This window comes from Tympanuchus pallidicinctus, unplaced genomic scaffold (assembly GCF_026119805.1).
Source record: "Tympanuchus pallidicinctus isolate F22 unplaced genomic scaffold, pur_lepc_1.0 scaffold11, whole genome shotgun sequence".
NCBI lineage: Eukaryota > Metazoa > Chordata > Aves > Galliformes > Phasianidae > Tympanuchus > Tympanuchus pallidicinctus.
Window position 1 is genome coordinate 5,993,791 of NW_026294627.1, and position 18,712 is coordinate 6,012,502.

Below are 18,712 nucleotides of genomic sequence, written 5' to 3' on the forward strand. Positions count from 1 at the left end.
TGTACCAGGGGAAATGCTTGAAGTACAGAATGATCCAGCTACAGAGATGGAAACACCACCATGGCCTTCAATAGGCTTTACGTATTTACAATATTTGCTGCCAAACAGCTAAATTTTATTTGTCCTTTTTACATATCCAGGTTCAAAACACTGAATTTTTAATACATTTGCTGGGCTGACAATCAGCTGTTTCTATTGAAAGTATTATCAACCATGACATTATCTATTAACTTTCTTTTCATGAGTTAAATAGATTGGGCTCCTACTTGTTCACTGCAAGACAATTTCTAAAAAATGTGCAGTTATTCTCCTAGGTGATACCTTGTTTCTCATTTCAAGCTTCTTCCATTTAACACATCACTCATTGACAGAAACCATCTGAACAAACTACAGCCTCTTAGAAAAGGTGAAGTTGCAGAGACCTGTGCCTCTCCATTTTGTAGGCAGCATGTTTTTCGCTGTCTTCTGTACTTATAGCCAAGCTTACCCACACTTCCTTACTTCTGACAACACAGGGTACCAGAAGGATTTGCTCTTTGCAACCCAGCATACTAAGGATATCCTATGATTCTATTACAAAAATGTTTATTAGTCCTTGCAGTTGCATTTCTTTTGGTCCCTGGGAAGAAAACGCATCTGCTCTTCAGCACCTGGCTGCAAGACATAATTTCTACGCCTGGCCTCACAATCCCAAACAAAAGCTGAGAATACAGATGTCACGTGGGCCACATAACCAGCTCCATCAAGCTGATGGCTTGACATTTTTCCATGCAACTTTGAAACAGAAAACAGGGACATCCACATACATAGTCAGAAGCAAACAAGCACATCTGACTACAGTTGTTGGTGGCAGTGATGGTGACAGACAGCTCTGAGAGCTCACATTAACACCAATGCAGCTGCCACACACAAGGAGTGAGACAGAAATTTCAAACAAAAGAACATATAATCTTATTCAGAAGATGTAGATAACATGAATCAAGGTGAACAACATGTCTTTATATTAGTAGTGCCACAACTATCAGCAGCAGCTTGGTGATAATGAGTTAAGATCCAATTTTCTAATGGTTGATGGACTGTAAAACTAATAAGGATGACCTACCTTTTGTATCTGTTCTGAAGCTTATCTTCAAAACAGTACTAGAGATGTTAAAGAAATCTAAGAACCCCGCACATCTATACAAAACTCATGAAGATAGCTGCTTATTAATAGACACTTCTGAATGCTTTTCATATTCAAATATCAATATTCAAAACACATTATACCTCCATAGTGAAACCACAGGCAATTGCAGGTGACAGAATAAGCCTGCAGATCATTTATACACAGCAGATCATCTTTCATATGTTAACAGTTATGTTAACATATCTGTGTTAACATAACTATGTATAGAGAAGCAGCCATCCAAATTAGGTCAAGCTGTGCAGCTATAATACCAACATAGCAGGCAGTATGCTGCTGGCATTACAGTGCAGCCAGCACTGTTGTCTTTCATAATGAAAGCAGACAATTTCTTCTATCCCTGATTGTTTAGTTTCAAGCAATTTTCAGCTTTAGTTTTATTAGTGTAACTCAAATCAATCCCCAGATAAAAGATGTGGGGTAGTTTACTGAGAGAAATTTACCAGCACATAAAGTATCACACCATTATTATGCATGGTAACATAGCAGACACAAGCTGTGCATACATTGTCTAGGGAAATCTGTACCCCACCATCCCTCCCCATCATAAAAGGCAAGAAAAAAGTAGTATTGCCTCTCACACCTCAGGAGCAATTTTCTTAGTGCTTCTATACCAGCGCTTTCCCTAGGAATAGGGTTCAGGTCTAGGGAGAAGCAAAAGAGAAAACATGCCACCATGCTTGGTTGTGTATTTCAGAAAAATATCTGTGGGACAACTGCGTAGCCTCACAGTATACTGCAGCCACTACCACAGAATTAAGTCATCACAGGGCATCTCAGTTTGCAGCAACATCAAATAAACCTTTCAGGAAGGAACAAGGTTAAACTCCTTCCCCACCCACAACAGACCCCAGCTAAAAGTGATCCAAATGACACCATGTTATCTTGGAGACTGTTGTCAGTATGGTTCTATGTATTTTCTCCATGGAAAAGTGAAGTAAAAAGGAGTTTTCCCACCTAATTTAAATGAGACATTTTGGTCACTAACACTTTACCCACTTATAAAGTTCTCCATGTTCTTGAATATATTTTATATACAAAATACTGCTTTGGGCATCTGTTACTGTAACAGATAACTGAAATTTTCTTCCACATATGAAACTAGGTCTCATCTCCAGGACACTCCTACCTATTCATGTGAGCAGCAGTTTACTCAGCAAGGACTACTCAGCTCCTGGCCACTGCCAACCTTACTTGACATAGCTGTAAGAACCTTGGCTTCACTTGGATGATTTTAATTCATCCCTTGCTTTCACCTTCCTTCCCAGTCATTATACATTCTGCTAAAGCAAGAAGTCCTTAACAAGTTCAAAACTACTTCAAGTACAAACAACTATAGCAGTGGGATAATTTTTATTGAACTCTGAGATGATCAATTGCAAAGTACAGCAGTGAAATCCAGAACTGGAGCATTTAGTAACAGGTCAAAACACAGAACTGATTTTCATCATCATAAGAGTTTGACTTGCAGCTTTTGCAGGACACTTAAAGCTTTAAAATTTCCCTTCAATCAGCAGAATTGCCCATTCCCTCCCCAACACACACTTAAGTTATTAACTGCAGTGACTTCATGATTTCTGAGAAGTAAGGCACTACAGTGTCCTTTCAGAGCAGTTACAGATTATCACAGCACCTGCTGTGATGTTCAAGATTGTCCATGGCAAAAAAAAAAAAAAATCCACACAACTGGTGACAGAAAAATGTATATCCTATGACTAATAATTATCACCACTGTTAACAAAATGCCAACTGCATTCTAGGTGATCAACTGTTAGACTCCAGAGAAGAAGCCTACAGTACTCAGTGCAGAGTTTAGAGTCCTCACCTAGCAAAACTTTTTTCTCTGGTCTGAAAAACATCATTAAAGCTCATTTAAGCTAGAGAATGGGTTTTAACCATCCTCTAAAACTGGTATGCCCTCATAAATGAGAATTTCCTTCTCAAAGGCACTTGATGAAGACCTCCGCATTTATAATTTTGGAATAGGAGTGGCAGCCACTGCAATGCTTTCAATTGCACACTCATCAGTGCCACGGCGGATTCTGAAGTAACCATCTTCTCCCCATGAGGTGCCCCAACTGTTCTTGACAATCCAGAACTTCTCACCACTTTTTGGGTCTTTACCATAGCCTACTAGCAAGACAGCATGATTAGTCAGTTCAAAAGGATTGAAGTTATCCCTGAGCCCAGTGTGATGGTAGATTCCCTCTTTATAAAACATGAAATCATTATAAACTTCAAAGGCAACAGCCATTGGCCCACTCAGAACAAGCTCGAGTTTCATCAGGGCTTCATTGCAGGCTCCATAGAAACCACCAACATAGTGGTACTCAGAAGTGTAGTAGTGATAACAGCTGCGCTTGAACAAGCATGGAGAATCTTGAGCTGTGTAAGGGAAGCAGTCCTCTTCCACCACACCAAAGTCTTGGACATACTTCCCAGCAATGAGGTATGGAAAGCCACCATCACAGCCTAAACAAGAAATGCCTGGTTATTCCCTTGGGAAGTTATTTGATATGGAAGACATTGCCACTCAAATCCTGGAATACTTTTAGATTACAGTACTGAAGATGCAGTGCCTCCAATTATCCTAACATTCCAGTTAGCTATAGCTAGCTTTCTAAATTACACACAAAAAATTCAGAGAACAGTGGGAATTGTATTGGGAATATTCTAATACACGGACCACCTCCTCAACAATTTGCTCCTGACATCATGAACAGCAGCTGATTATATGTTAAAAAAAAAAAAAAGCTGTTACAGCATGGGTTCTCTCCTCTGAAAATTTAAAGTCTTAGTCACTGCTTTTGCTCGTCTCCCCCTCCCCATATGTTCCTTTTCTCTCTGAATATGCTTTCAGGACACTTGGTTCCTTTCTATCTAGGCTTGCATTGCAACTTAGATATATTTTCAGCCCAACTCCTTAGATCGGTCAGGAGGATGGAGCCTAGTTAAAATCCAGTAACATCCTTAGTATGGAGTCCACCTACTCCTAGTCCAGTTCACCCCCCAATAGCAAAGTGGGCTGAAAACTCCAGTATATATTTTTAACTATCAGAAAAATAAAGAAAAAAGTACTATAATGTGTAGTTTGCCAGATTATTCTGACAACAGAACAAAATCATGTGAGAGACGAAGGTGTCTAAGTTTTGAATGTACTTCTGCAGTATCATTATTATTGGAAGTTAACTTCATGTGCACCAGTGTACTTACCCTGAGAATACTGGCTGCAAGATACAACCTGTTGGGGACTGAAGACTGGCTTCTGAGTGTTGTTTGTGAGAATACGTATTCTTGCTTCCAGCATGCCCATGGAGGCAAACGCATAACAGCTGCCACACGAGGCTAAGGAAAGGAATAAAAAACAAACAAACAAAAAAATACCACAAAACAACATGAGAAGTCAGTCATATAAACAAGATGAGTCACCTGCATTCAGGTACCAGTATGACTATACTGCACTGACAAGAGTTAAAACCTGACAGACCAACATAGTGATTATAAGTTGAACATTGACAGATCAAGAACTTCAAGCATACATTTACCTTTTAAGCTTGTAAGCAGTTTTATTCAAAGCAGCTTTAGCAACTGTTTTTGTTTTTTAAACAACACCAAGTTATTCCAGAATAACAGACTATATTCTACTCTTCAGGATTTTTCAGCAGTATCATTTAACATCAATGCTATTCACCCTGAATGAATCTAGAGGGACCATATTATAGCAGAGAAGCCTCACAACCTACTGCCTCAGGCTATAACCTTTTAAGGAGCACTGATGGGCAGTGAACTATTTTAAGTTAACAATGACAAATCTTTTCTAGACTATTTCAATCTATCAGTGTATTTTATGCTGTAATCTTCTGTTAAAATCTTCCACTTCTAGAACCATCCCCAAAATAACTCACTTTGAAGAGTCTAGTGGTATAAAGGTTTGATACTGTATATTCATCCCAGTTCCCTTTATTTCCCTAAGAACATCTAATTGTACACTGGATTTTCCAAGGCACTTAAATCTCCCTTCTGTTGCCTGGCAAAGAGCTAAGTCTCCTACTTTTGGAACAAAATTTAGTACTGCTTCTAGTTTTAGGCCTCTTCACTCCCTAGGAAATTTTTGTAGCGCATTGAAAACCTCTAGAAGTAGAATGACATGCATCACAGGGAAGGACAATTATTTGGATGAAGTCCTATTTTATCTGATTGTCACCACAGTGCCCAATTTCCCTTTGTTTCCTGACAGTAGGGAAGTCAAGAATTGCAGAGCTATGAAAAGGAGGGAGGCTTAAGGAACAAAACAAAGTAGTTTTTCTTGAACTGTGTAGGTGTGTAAAAGCAGAGCTACAACAAAAGCAAGACTTGGTGAAATTGCACCTTCACTGAATTAGAAGCGTCTCTAAAGGGGCAAAATCAGACTGAACAAGAATGCTTTTTTTTGCCCAGCAGGGCTAGCCGAATCTGTGAGAGGTGCCATTGTACAGACACAGCATCCAAGATGGGCCATGCTACAGAAAACTTTGTTGTGTTTTCGACATATAATCAATGCAATCATTTCAATCTGAAATCTGCTGGGGTGGTTGTTACATATAAAAAGAAAAGATATATAATATATAAAATAAAATAAAAGATATATAAAAGATATATAATACTTTTTTTTTGAACTCTGATCATAAAGGTATTTGTGCAGTTCTTTATGTGCAAAGCACACTAGCAGCAGGGAGTCAACTTCACAGCTGCTTTTCCTGAGGCTTTCTAGAAATTTTCTCCTTCAGACACAATTAAAGCTTCAGCCAAATGAGATGACACTTGCTCTGTAGGAAAGGGCTGATAGATGTTGAGGAATAATAAGGAGGGGACACAGCATCCAGGAAATGACCAGCTGACTAGACTTCCCACTCATTGTTATTTGCAAAAAAAAGCTTGCAGAAGTTGGTGGAAATAGGAATTGCATGCTAAGGCTAACAAAATATTTAGGTTTCTCTCCTCTCCTGTCCAGTAAATTTGATAACAAGCAATGGCAGAGTTGTCTTCAGGATGATCCACACCTTGGCTGAAAGATGTCATTACTGCTCTATAAGCTGGCTCTAAGTATTACCATCGAAGACAACTGTAGTTGCATGAAGCCTGCCACGTCTCAAAGTATTATACAATGAACAAAAATTTATCTTTTAATTCTTGTTCAGTTCACAAGCTTATTTTATATCCTTAGATAAAAAGCAGTGACTTCACAAGCGTGTGACACCTGAGACACCACAATCTTTTAATTCATACAATTCTCTCTGCATCTTCCAGACAAGATGCTTCCTACTGCTTACAGTCTTCTCCATCGTGTTATGTTCTGATTAGTCACCTAATAACCATTTCAAATCAAGAGCTCAGTGCCTCAGAAAAATCACAATCTACAAACTTAATTGGTGAGTAGTTTTTTCTGTTGTTGGGTGTTTTTTTGTTTGTTTGCTCTCTGAAAGCCTGAAGGCTAAAATTCTTATTTAATGGAGCAGAGTGCATATTCCATGGACATTTAATATACTCAGCATGGTTTCTCAGCTTACAGAAAAAAAAAACAAAAACACACAGGCACTTTTGTTACTGGAAGCAGCAGAACATTCTCATTTAGAGAAACCCTGAAGCAACACAAAGGGAAAAAAGTAACCTTCAGGCTGAGTGTTCCTCAGTTTGGAAAGTTAAACAGCTCTTGGGACATTTCCAGCTCACATCAGGAGAAAGTACAGGACTGTATCATCTCCTGTTACCATCCTTCAGCGATGTGATGTGACAGCCTGTGATCTAGAACTCCCACAAGACTTTCTATGCTTTTTTCTACCAGGAATCTAGCAGGCAGAATTTGGCAGAACTAAATTGTAGATGTAGATCCAGTTATATAAAGTAACCCTCTACCTCTCCACCACACAAATCCATTTTGCTCTTCAATGTTGCTGGAAATTATCCAGTTGCAGGTAGAAATTTTTTTTCTACTAGAACAGGGAAGACATGCATCAACTGAACGCATACCTGGCTTTCAATACGTACCTATTTAATTGGGAAACAGAACAAGTATCTCACATCAAAATGCCTATGGAAGAGGACACTGTCTATGTATATGTTTACACCTATTTTGAGCACATGGCACACTGCATGTAATCTATCATATACCTCCCACAGCAAATAACATCTCATCTTGCAAGTAACCACTTAAGCAATTGCTGAAGTTCACAAACTGATAAGATTTCAGGGCAGTACAGACAATTTTCATGAGTTATTAATTAATGCTGCAGGATAATGCTACATGATAATTTGCCATCAGCACGAATTAGGAAAAGAATTAAGTGCACATCAGTTCTGTCAGCACGCAGAAAGCCATGACTGAGATTATCACACAAAGCTTGGCAGCTGTCTTTATGCAGGGCACTGTGGTGTTGTCTTTTACTTCAGCAAAAGACACTGCTAAGATAACAGCACTACCATAACTACAACATTGTATTTTGGCAGTGCTGTCAGCCAGGATCCACAAAGTTTCCACAGGTTAGTCACAGTAAAGATGCAATCTACCAATTGCAAGACACTATGCAAGTAAGATAAAACCCTGTTAACAGCAAACTACAGAGTACATCAAAGACGATTTAGTGTATTTCACATGTATATATATTTACTTATTTTACCTTGATTCCTAACAGGGCTGACATAATTGACACCATTCACATTTCTCCAGTCCCAGGATTCTGGTAAGCTTGAAACTTTTTTGAGTAACTCAGGTGTTAGAGGAGCAGGCTTCGGCCTAAAGAGAAGAAAACACTTTTAAGTAACAGAATCTAACACTAAGTAAGGAAACAACACGTAACACTCAGTTGTCACCTTCCATCCTTTTTCCTCATAGTTTCACACTAAACAATTTGAAATAGCCTCCATCTATGCTGAGTAAGTGCCCATCTCAAAAGATTAGTTTCAACAAGATGCAAGACCTACTCAGATCCTTCCCAAAGGGAACTGTATTACCAAGTATCTACAAGCAGATTAGTTAAAGTATTTGCCCTAACCAGAGCTGTAAACTCAGCAACTGTAGAAATACTCCATCCAAATCAATTTTTACATTTTATGACATTCTTAAAAAACAAAAACATACAATTGCTACAGCTTGGAAAGAATCAGTAGCACTCCACTCACAGCAGTGTCAGAATAGAAAATGGAAGAATTAAAAGGAGAAGCAGCCATCAAGAAAAGGAACTGAAAATTTCTAGTTTGCACATTAATGATGTGATGTTGAACTACATTCATTCTTATTGTCAATCTGTCATGTGACCTGTAGGACCCTAAATATACTCTCTGGGTGACTTCACAAACTGAGAAATCACTTCAGTCCAATTATGGAAGACCCTGGCTGCAGGCAAGACAGGTTGCCATGGTAACCAAGGACTTACCCTAGAAAATCTTCATCCACGTTTAATAAGGTAATGCACTTCCCAGCTTTTTAATTGCAATGATAAACCAGCAGAACCAGGAAGACAGCCATGCAGAGGCTGAAAGCAATGGCAAGTAAGGAGCTGATGGTTGCAATGTCACACACCAGTCTATCCAAGACTACTCCTATTCCTTCTTCTCTGCATGTAGAAGCTCACCAGAAAGTTACTGGGCAAGATTAAAGGGCAGGTGACTCTATTTGTCTCAGCTGCTTGAGAAAGCACATGTTATGAACTGGTATTCAAATGGACGAGAAAGTTGGTACCCCATGAAACCAAGCTAGAGGGCTTGAAATACTAAACATCTAAATTTTTATCCTAAACCCAGATAGGAAGAGTGAGCATAAAGATGAACATATTCTTTGCAGCAGTGGGTATAGCTGTTGATAGCAAACCAAAAGGCTGTAGTACCGTGAAGTCCTGGAATAGAGACCCCCAGCTCTTCTTGTTAGTTCTTCCAGAGAAAAATTCTCATACTCCTCATATCTTGTTGCTCTCCAGGACTTCTGGTAAGCATTGATAGCGTTTATAAAGTCAAAGTTGTGCACAAAGCGTCTGCTAGAAAGCCTGCAAATCAAAAAACAAAACAGTACAATGAAAAAAAAGGACTGGAATTGAAATATTTAATTTGGTAAATGTTTTTATGTGGAGAAGGCTGTAGTTCTGGAAGAGCCTCCTAGTGGGCAGAAATGAAGAGTTATGCAATTATATGATCAAGACAAGGCTTCTGAAATTTGAGACAGCCCATAACTCCCTAGATACAATCATCTCAATCAGCTCAGTTCAATCATCTCAATCAGCTTAAACAGAAAATGCAGTAAGACATAGACTGAAGGACCATGTGTGATGTGGCTGGCACAACCCCCCGTCTTTGAACACTCAAGATATATTTGAACATTATCACTGGAATTAACTTTATTTCCAGTCACAAAATTGATCCATGCTGAATGAACCTGCAGAAACCCAAAGCACAATTGCCAAATGTTTTACCTAGCAAAATATTTGTTGCTTACCCTCCTCCAAGTTTCTGGAGAGGTAGTTGGTGTACGTGAACATCTGAGGCAGATGAAGAAACCTTCTGTCCAGTGAAGCAAGCCCAATTGTGGCCAAGTACATCATGCACCCATCCTGGCAGAGTCTCATTACAGTAGCTGGTTACATTCTGGCCTTCTTTTTTATACTGTGAAGAGATTACACTTGTACTGAACACACACATTTGTTAGCATAGCAATAGTAGCCTACCCACCCAGATGCTTCTTCTGTTTCAGACAAAGTGGCCAAACATTCTAGATCAACCCACTTTATGTTTAACTTCAGAAGAAAGCATCAAGTAAACACTAAGCAGATTAATGAAAACAATCCTCATCAACTTGCTAAAGGACAGCTGGGCTGTGACTTACACTTACAGCAACAAACCATATATTAGTACTGGTATTAACTATGTAATTCTTTGGGTTGAACAGTTACTTCCTAGCTATAATGTAAAAGGCATCTTAATATTTTGCCTTCTTTCCAAGGTCTTTGTGGATTATTAAAAGAAGCCAAGACTTGTAGCAGTATGAAAATCAAATACAGGCAGGATGACATGTTACTACATTAGAAACATCTCAGGGAAAACTGTACTAGAGCATTTCTCTTCCACAAGTCAGAGCAGTAGGTGGGATGCCTTGCAACTGCTTGAAGTCTGAGCTGTGGTAAAAGAGCACAAAGAATCAGTTTCACCTCAGCTATCAAAATGAGATAAAAAAAAAAAAAAAAAAAAAAAAAAAAAAAAAAAAGGATGATTCATTGAAGGCAGCTCATTAGAAATTTGGGAGTGGGTGAGGAAAATGTTAGTAAAAGCTCAACTACAAATTCCTAACAGATTCAGTAAAACTTTCTGCTTAACGTGGTTTACAACAAACATTTTAAGCTTGCATGAAAAATTCCTGTAAGCAATTCTGTGACAGAAGAATGTCTGGGGGGGGAGAAAAGTTTTTATACTCATCTTCTAAGGTTCAAATTTTGCTTTAATCACACAGGAGATTGAAAATTTGTACTACAGAAACTTTAGCTTGACTCTTCCAACCACAGATTACTTCAACAGAATACAAGGTCCCTAATCCAAGAATACCTCATTAAATTCCATCCAACAGTTGCAGATGTACAACTGTACACTGATTTTTGAACTGTGTTTCAACAGAATGGTGCTCATAGGCTCTTCACTGAAAAAAGCAGTGACTTGCAGTACTGCCTCTAAACAGATTTAAACTACACTAAGCCCAACCACCCTGTATGTGTACTGGTCTTGCTGGTAAAAACAGCATGTTTCAATTCTGCAAGTTTTTAATTTCCCAAACAGGTAAGAATGAAAGGATAGAGACCTTACTGGACACAGCACTGCAGCACACCCAGGCTGCTATCCCATCCCCTTTTACAGCTACTGCTGACAATGTTCAGCCCATAACCCTACTCACATTCTAGCAGGAGGATTGCCACCTACATTAAGCATGATGAAGAAATGAGAATTTGCCCCCCATTTCTTATAAAATGTACAAGCATGCCTATGGGCCATAACATCAGGAGTACACTTCAAATTGGAATAGGACAGCAGACACCTTACTGTGCAAATAAACAAAAATTGAGACTATCAGAACCAAGTGCTATGTTGCTACCTGATATAAAATGCAAGCAGATATAAACTACAGCTGCATTTCCTTGGTTTCAAAGAACATTCTGCAGTTTAGAGATATACACATTCACATTTACACTCTGGGAAAACAGCAGAAGCACCTTGCTAGTAAGCTAGTCCAGCTAAGACATCAGAAATAAGCTTTCAATTGACTTGCAGAATTAAATAGCACTAGCAACTCTACTATTTAGATTTCAGCAACAGAGTAAAAACATTCAGACTTTTTTTTTTTTTGCAACATCCTGAAATTTAAACCTTAATTACTACCACTTGTCTAGATTGGTAATTTCAGCAATTGTTGGGAAATGGGAGAAAAACCTGCGAGAGGGAAATGTCATCAAGTGAGCCTGGAAGAGCTTAGTATACATAGACTGAAAAAACTTACCTTGTATAGTGAAATACTTTATGATCTATTTTTTTCCCTAGCTGAAATAACACTAGCACTTCAATATGAAAAAAACCAAACCTCTCATTGTTGTTATTATTTTTTTTTTTTTCCTGCTAGAATACAACTCAAAAGTTTGAAGTAATATCACTTCGTCTAAGGGACAAACCGTACAATTTTTAGGAGACTGTCTCTCTCCAATGCATGAGCCTTAACAATAAGCAAGTACTACAAGAGACATGAAATAATCAAAACAGGAAGTTCTAATTTCCATTTCAGCTCATTTTAGCTTTTTATGCTGCGCTACTGTAATCACTTAAAACAAAAGACACTTTAAAGTCCTGTAAGGATTCTGGAGGCATTCAGAAGACACATCATCCAGCAAAAGAAGATCATAGAATCATACAATCATTCAGGTTGGAAAAGACCTTAAAGATCATTGAGTCCAACCATAACCTAACTGTATTACCCCAACAACTCTCTGCCAAATCATGTCCCTTAGCAAGATGCTAAAGCTTCTGTCAGGAGTCAGTACAGCTACCCCACATCCAAGTTCAGCGTAGTAATCTCATCCAAACCACTCTGTGTAGTGAGTCCTTTGTCCACAGACCCCAGGTAGAACAACAAATAACCTGTAAAGTCAGTGAGATCTTTGAATAACTTGGAAGGGCTCAGTAAGTCACTGGAACAAGACCACTAAAAGAAACCCGAATGAAACATGCATTATCAATGAACAAGCTGCATCTATATCCACTTAGTGTAGTAGCACAGCTAGAGACACACTTTAGACAAAATATCATCATTCTTTTTATTTAGAAAAATTTTTATTAGAAGTTTATTTTTGCTTAATGTTGAAGAGTTACACTGAAAGTTCAGCTAGCACCAACTGAGCCCCCATGCTTGAAACATTACTGGCTGAAATAGAGCTATTCATTTGTATGAAATACAGCTGTTCAGCTCTGCTGAATGAGGAAAGTGCTAAAACATCATAGATCAATCAGGACAGTTTATCAGTTCTGTCATGGTAATGGGGTTTTAGCCAAGTAACTTAACTGCAGTGAACCAGAAGTTCATGAGCAGATCTTAAACGATGAATGCTTTCCTGACAAGCACAAACTCTCAGCTATGACAAAAGACATGCAAGGCTTTCTGATATGGCTACTCCTTCAGAAGATCTGGAGTCTGAGGATCAAATGAGACCAACTCCAGAGCATTTTTTAATGTAATAATTGTAACCACATCAGTATTTGAAAGAGAAAAATTGCCTAATTCACTGAGATGCTAGGATAAACAATTTAGCTCTTCCAAAATTTCCCATTAGCATTTTACTTCAGCCCATTTTACCAGACTGTGACCAAACCTAAGCAGATGAATTTGGCTATGATTAAATAACTTTCAGATGCAAATCGTATGAGTATTTTAAACAATAAGCAGCCACTCCTCAAACAAGCTCTCAAGTGTGCATCATACTGAGGATATTTTCCCCTAGAAGCTTTACAATAGATGAATGCAAACTGCAGTTGATAGAAACACATTTTCAGTTTTTATCAGGACTAAATATTTTTTATTTCTATTTCATAACTATTGGAATAATTAATGGTTTAAAGTAGACAGATGTCACAAAAGTTGAAGTTCTTCCTTGCAAACAGCCTGACCAAGTTTCCACAGACAATTGTGAAATAGTTACGTGATGGACAGTATTACAGATTCTTGCCCAACAAAGTCAATGAGTTGTTTGCAAAAAAAAAAAAAAAAAAAAAAAAAAAAAAAAAAAAAAAAAATTATTTGCTAAGTACTGCGATATTTCCTCATGCTTCTTAGTAATCTGTGGTTTCTTTTACAGCAATAACATGAATAAAACATTATACAGAAGGTAACCAACTTGGATCCTTATTCTAATTTTTAAGGAAATAAGCATTTAAGCACCTCTTGCTGATGGAATCCTTACTACTACACAATGGTCCAAACTAGCTTGCTATGTCTGAATACCAAAAGCAACTGCAAAACAATTAATGAGTCCATTTATTTACAAATGGATTTCATGGTCATGAAACACAAGCTATTGTGCCTTGCTACTGCTCAGGCACATTTGACTCACTCTGTTTTTGAGCAGCATGTCGAATCAGATGACCTCCTCAAGTTCCCTATAAGCAAGTTTTTTCAATGACATTTTTATCATACAATATCCTGAGCTGGAAGGGACCTGCAAAGGTCACTGAGGCCAACTCCTGGCTCCCATGTGGTGTCCTGAGAGACTGATCATATCAAGGAGCGCTGTTCAAATATTTATTGAACAGTGAGAGACTTGGGACCATGATTACTCTCCTGGTAAGCCTGTTCCAGAACTCAACCTCCACCTCAGTAAAGAACTTTTTCTAATATCCAGTCTGAACATTGCCTGACACAGCTTCATGCCATTCCCTACAGCATTCTATCATTGGCTACCAGAGATAAAAGATCAGGACTGCTTGACTTCCTTTCATACAGAACTCACAGACAGAAATGAGGTCACCTAGCAGTTTGTCCTACGTTCAACAAACCAGTTAGCCACTCCTAAGTCACGATTCCTAGCATTTTCAGGATCTCTGGGTCCTGCTCTCCTTTGGGCACATTCTAGTATTTTTGGTATAATGTTTAACAACACTCCTGCATATCAAAGCACTTACAAGCTCATCTTCCAGGAAGATATTTCACAATTGAAAGCCTTCACAGACTTAAGGCTGCCTTCAAGTTGGTGCCAGACAGCTCTTTATTCTGGAGCAGTTTGCTGTTTCTGTGATTAAGTTCCTCACAATTATTTTGATAATACCTCTGCATTTCAATGTAAAAGTATCAGCCTAATGATTCCCAGCCTGTTAGGTCAAATATCCTTCACCTACAATGTCCCTGCTGTTCTTACCTACATCTGCCGAATTCCACCTGCTAGACTCAAAGCCTTAGTTTGGATACAATACCTACAACATCTAGCAGTCCACTATCCTCACAGAAGCAGCAATTCCTAATTCTTGAGGTGGGCACTCGCATCTAGTGAATCTTGCAGCAACATCTGAGATGTTTCAGAGGCCATTTTGCCCTCTTCTACTCTTCACAGCCAGCAGTTTTTATTGCATCACCTACCAAACCTATGAGGCATATGCATCGTGGCAATTTAGTGTCCCTGTTTTGAGATTGAGAGCATCTCAGTAAGCTATTTCTCTCAAACTTTGCTCTTGCTCATGTATAAAACCCTGATTTACACAACATTCCTACCATAAAAAGTTCCTTAACAAACACCTAAACAGTAGCACTGTTAATTTTTTAAAACCTGTTGTCCTTGCCTTTAAACTTAAGTGGACTACTTTAGCCATGGAGGACGTTACAGCTCAGCCAGAGCCTCATGTATCATTTCCTATCTTCCTCCTGGAAGATAAGATTGCCCACTTTTCTTAACAGATAACATCAGCTTCAAAACAGCTGCTCCCAGGAAGCTGATATGAAACAAAAGTCACTTCATTATCATCCTTACTGGCAGCCCATGTTCAGAGAACCTAGGATGCTAGGATAAGGCCTGCTTATTGTTGACTCATCTAAAACCAAACACGACCACAACTTATGAAGTGAAGAAGAAATGCATTCACCCCTCCTGCTGAGGACTGCACTCAGTGTCTGAGCAGTCCTGCTGCATAGAACCTCCATCTCCCAAATAGACAAGTCATCCCACAGACTGTTTCAAGCCACCCTTCAGATTCATTATTCTGCTCATTAGCTAAGCAGCAGAGTGCCCCTCAGCAACTGAGTCTTCTGCCTGCCCTTACTGACAGTACTGTTTTCAACTTGATCTGAAGTCATTAAGAGGGACTGGAGAATTAATAAAAAACAAAAACAAAAAACAACAGAAAACTCAAGGAAGGTTCCTTCCAGATTTAAGACTTGCTCTGGTATTAAAGCTCTTAGAAATCCTTCAGCTGGGAGAATAGATGACCTTTCTAAAGTGAACAGGGCATATTTCATGCAACTGAGAAGATCTTTAAGGAAAGATAAAAGCAATTATGTCTGATATTTCACTTGAGCACAAAATGTCAGAAAGAAAACTGAAACAACTCTTTTTTTCTAAGCCACTGGGAGAGTCAGTTTCATGAAGGTTTTTAACAACTGCTGTAAGCATACCCAGAACCAAAAGCAGCAGCACTGTTAAGAGATTTTTCAAATACTACTACTTCTGCTCTCCTCTCCCTACCCAGCAAATAACAATCACTTTCGTCTTGTTTTTAATGCAAGAATACAGCCATTTGCCTGATTATCCAGGTAGAAGTTAGAGGTGAAGAAAACCAAGTGCTCCCATTGCTCTACTGTGGCACTCAGCAAGTGAGGAGAAACTCAAGTACAGGCCACTACAGCAACACTCAGTGATGCAGAACACAAGGTAACTCACCTTAAAAAATGCAAACCACTTGTAATTGTTTAGCACAACTTCAAAGCCTTGATTGTAAATCAAAGTGAAGAAACCAAAATTGCCCAGGCTATCCTGGGCCACATCTAATTTCTGAAGATTCACAAGCACTGTTTTTTCCACGGGTCCTGCAAAAACAATTGTAAAGACGACACTGAAGTTTAAAAATGAGTAGAAGCATATCATTTATTTTACTACAAAAATGCTAAACAATGCTCACTGAATAAAGCTTCCTGCAAAAAAGACATCAAATAAATACAGAAGTAGGGACCTCACTTACCTAACAGTGCATCTACATGCTCATTTTTCCAACATTAGACAACATTAGCACATTTAATTAGCCACAACAGCAGTACCAAAAATCTGCTGCAAGAAAACATCAACCTATTTAAACACAGCCTGTAACACAACTCAGACACTGTGTTTAGCAACAAATCTTCCCCTTAAACACCTAATTTCAGATGATGGCCACCACACTACCTCACGGTAATTACAAGATCATGAAGATCGAAAAAGACCACTAAGATCACCTAGTGCAACTTCAACCCATCCCCACTAACACATCCCTCAATGCCACATCTCCACATTTCTTGAATGCCTCCAGGGACAGTGACTCCACCATCACCCTGGGCAGCCTGCACCAATGCCTCACCACTCTGAGAATAATTTTGTCTTAATACCTAACCTGAATCTCCATAGTAAAACTTAAGGCCTTTATCTCTCATCCTGACACCATTACCTAGAAGAAGAGACCTACCCTCATCTTGCCACAGTCTCCTTTCAGGGAGTTGTAGAGACTAAAATCTCCCCTGACTAATAAGATATCTTCTTCTCTGGACTAAACAATCCCAATTCCCTCAGCCATTCGTCATAAAATTTGTGCTCCAGACCCCTCACAGTTTCATTGCTCTTCTCTGGACACACTCCAGGGCCTCAATGCCTTTCTTGTAGTGAGGGGCCCAAAACTGAACACAGCATTCGTGGTGTAACCTTTCTAGTGCCAAGTACAGCAGGTTGTGTCTCCGCTCCTGCTGGCTGCACTATTTCCAACAGAAGCCAGGATGCCAACAGCCTCCTTGGTCACACTGGCAGTTCACATTCAGCCAGCTGTCCATGAACACCCCTAATGCTCTGAACCCCACCAGGACCAACTTCACCTCCCAGGCACCTACCTGCCACCTGCCTGGTCTTATCAATCAGACTACCTGGATGCTATGTATTAACTACTCCTCAAATAATAGTCAAACAGTAATCAAGTAACGACTTGTAATGGCGAGCTATTATCTCCCCCTCCAGAGAAATGCTGCTTTTTTGCCTCCTGAGGTTACCAGGCGAACTCTCAGCCACGTATAACACCAGAGAGCAACACCACATTTCACAGCTGCGTGAGGCTGAGCTCAGCAGGGCAACTGAAACCGAGAAGAAGGAAGAAGTGAGGCAGCATGGGGCACTAGTTCTATTAAAACACCTAACAGAACCCGAATCGAAAATACACTTGAAAGTAAAGAAAGCACCTGAAGGACAGTAACAGGGCTGCCCACTATAGTCACCCACAGAGCCGTGTCGCACGCAGAGAGCCAACAGGCCGGCTGTTAAACAAACACAGCACACAGCCACATGTTTCCTGCGCACCGGTTTCAGTTTCCCAGCACCAAGCAGCAGAACCCTACCCCCCCCTCCTCAGCCCCCGGCTTCTCGCTGCAGCTCACGGGCTCCCTCGCACCACCCCGAGGCCGGACCACCCAGGGAAAGGGAGCAGGACGGGATCGGCTTCTCACCCGCCTGCGAGCAGTTGCCGTGGCGGCCACCGGCCCGCCAGACGCGGAGCTCCCATGCGCCCAGCAGGTCGGCGTAGGAGCAGTTGGCCGGCGTGTCGGCCCGAAGCCCCGCGGGCAGCATCGCCAACACCACCACCACCACGGCCCGCAGCGCGCAACCCGCCATGACACCAGGCCGACACTTGCCACTGCAGCCGTTGAAATAAGCCCTGCGGCCCCACCGCTTCCACGCCCCCGGGCCTAGGCGTAGGCCCGCCCCGGAGCGGTGGCGCTGCGCCGGGAGGGGCCGGCTCTGTGCGCCCGCAGCTTGTGGGGGTCTGGGCCGCGCTGGGCTGTGGGTGCGGCCTGCCCTGCAAAGCGTTTCCTCCTCATCTGAAAGCATCTCCCGCCCTAAAAGGCGGCCTCCTCTCTAAAGGGAGTTCTCCTTCACAAAAAACGTCCTTCCTAAAGGACAGCCTACCCTGCAAAGTGTACCTCCCTCACCAAAGGACATCACCCCACATATATTATACATGATATTATACATGATATTATACAATCATGTATAGATTGGAAAAGACCACTGAGATCATTGTATTCAACTATCAGTCCACCCCCACCGTGGCCACTAACTAGGCAAAGTCAAAAAAGGCCAAGCTTCCTGCAAAGTGAAGGCTTTCCTTGGGAAGGAAAAAGTAAAATTAGGAAATAAATAAACCATTTAAATCCTGCAGAAAACAAACAAGCAAGCAAGCAAACAAACAAACAAACAAAAAATAGTGAATATCCCTCTACTGGGCTAGCGAGCTCATCAAAGGATCCAGCACTCACCAAAGCTA

General features: G+C 40.2%; 1 protein-coding gene across 1 annotated transcript; it reads right to left on the reverse strand.

Moving 5' to 3' along the window:
• Positions 1-2,517: 2,517 nt before the first annotated feature.
• Positions 2,518-18,290, reverse strand: CTSC (cathepsin C). The gene is made up of 7 exons (XM_052669931.1): positions 17,895-18,290; positions 16,099-16,244; positions 9,645-9,811; positions 9,043-9,198; positions 7,837-7,952; positions 4,397-4,528; positions 2,518-3,655 (listed from the first exon to the last, which is right to left on the reverse strand). The coding sequence occupies exons 1-7, from the start codon at positions 18,274-18,276 to the stop codon at positions 3,153-3,155; spliced, it is 1,602 nt and encodes a 533-aa protein (XP_052525891.1). The 5' UTR covers positions 18,277-18,290; the 3' UTR covers positions 2,518-3,152.
• Positions 18,291-18,712: the final 422 nt, after the last annotated feature.

Excerpts from the sequence above, each read along its gene's own strand:
- CTSC (XM_052669931.1), bottom strand. The coding sequence starts at position 18,276 with ATGCTTTCAGATGAGGAGGAAACGCTTTGCAGGGCAGGCCGCACCCAC. Across the intron at positions 4,529-7,836 it reads CAGCCCTGTTAGGAATCAAG|CCTCGTGTGGCAGCTGTTAT; the intron begins GTAAAATAAGTA and ends TCCTTTCCTTAG. Across the intron at positions 3,656-4,396 it reads TTGCAGCCAGTATTCTCAGG|GCTGTGATGGTGGCTTTCCA; the intron begins GTAAGTACACTG and ends TTTCTTGTTTAG.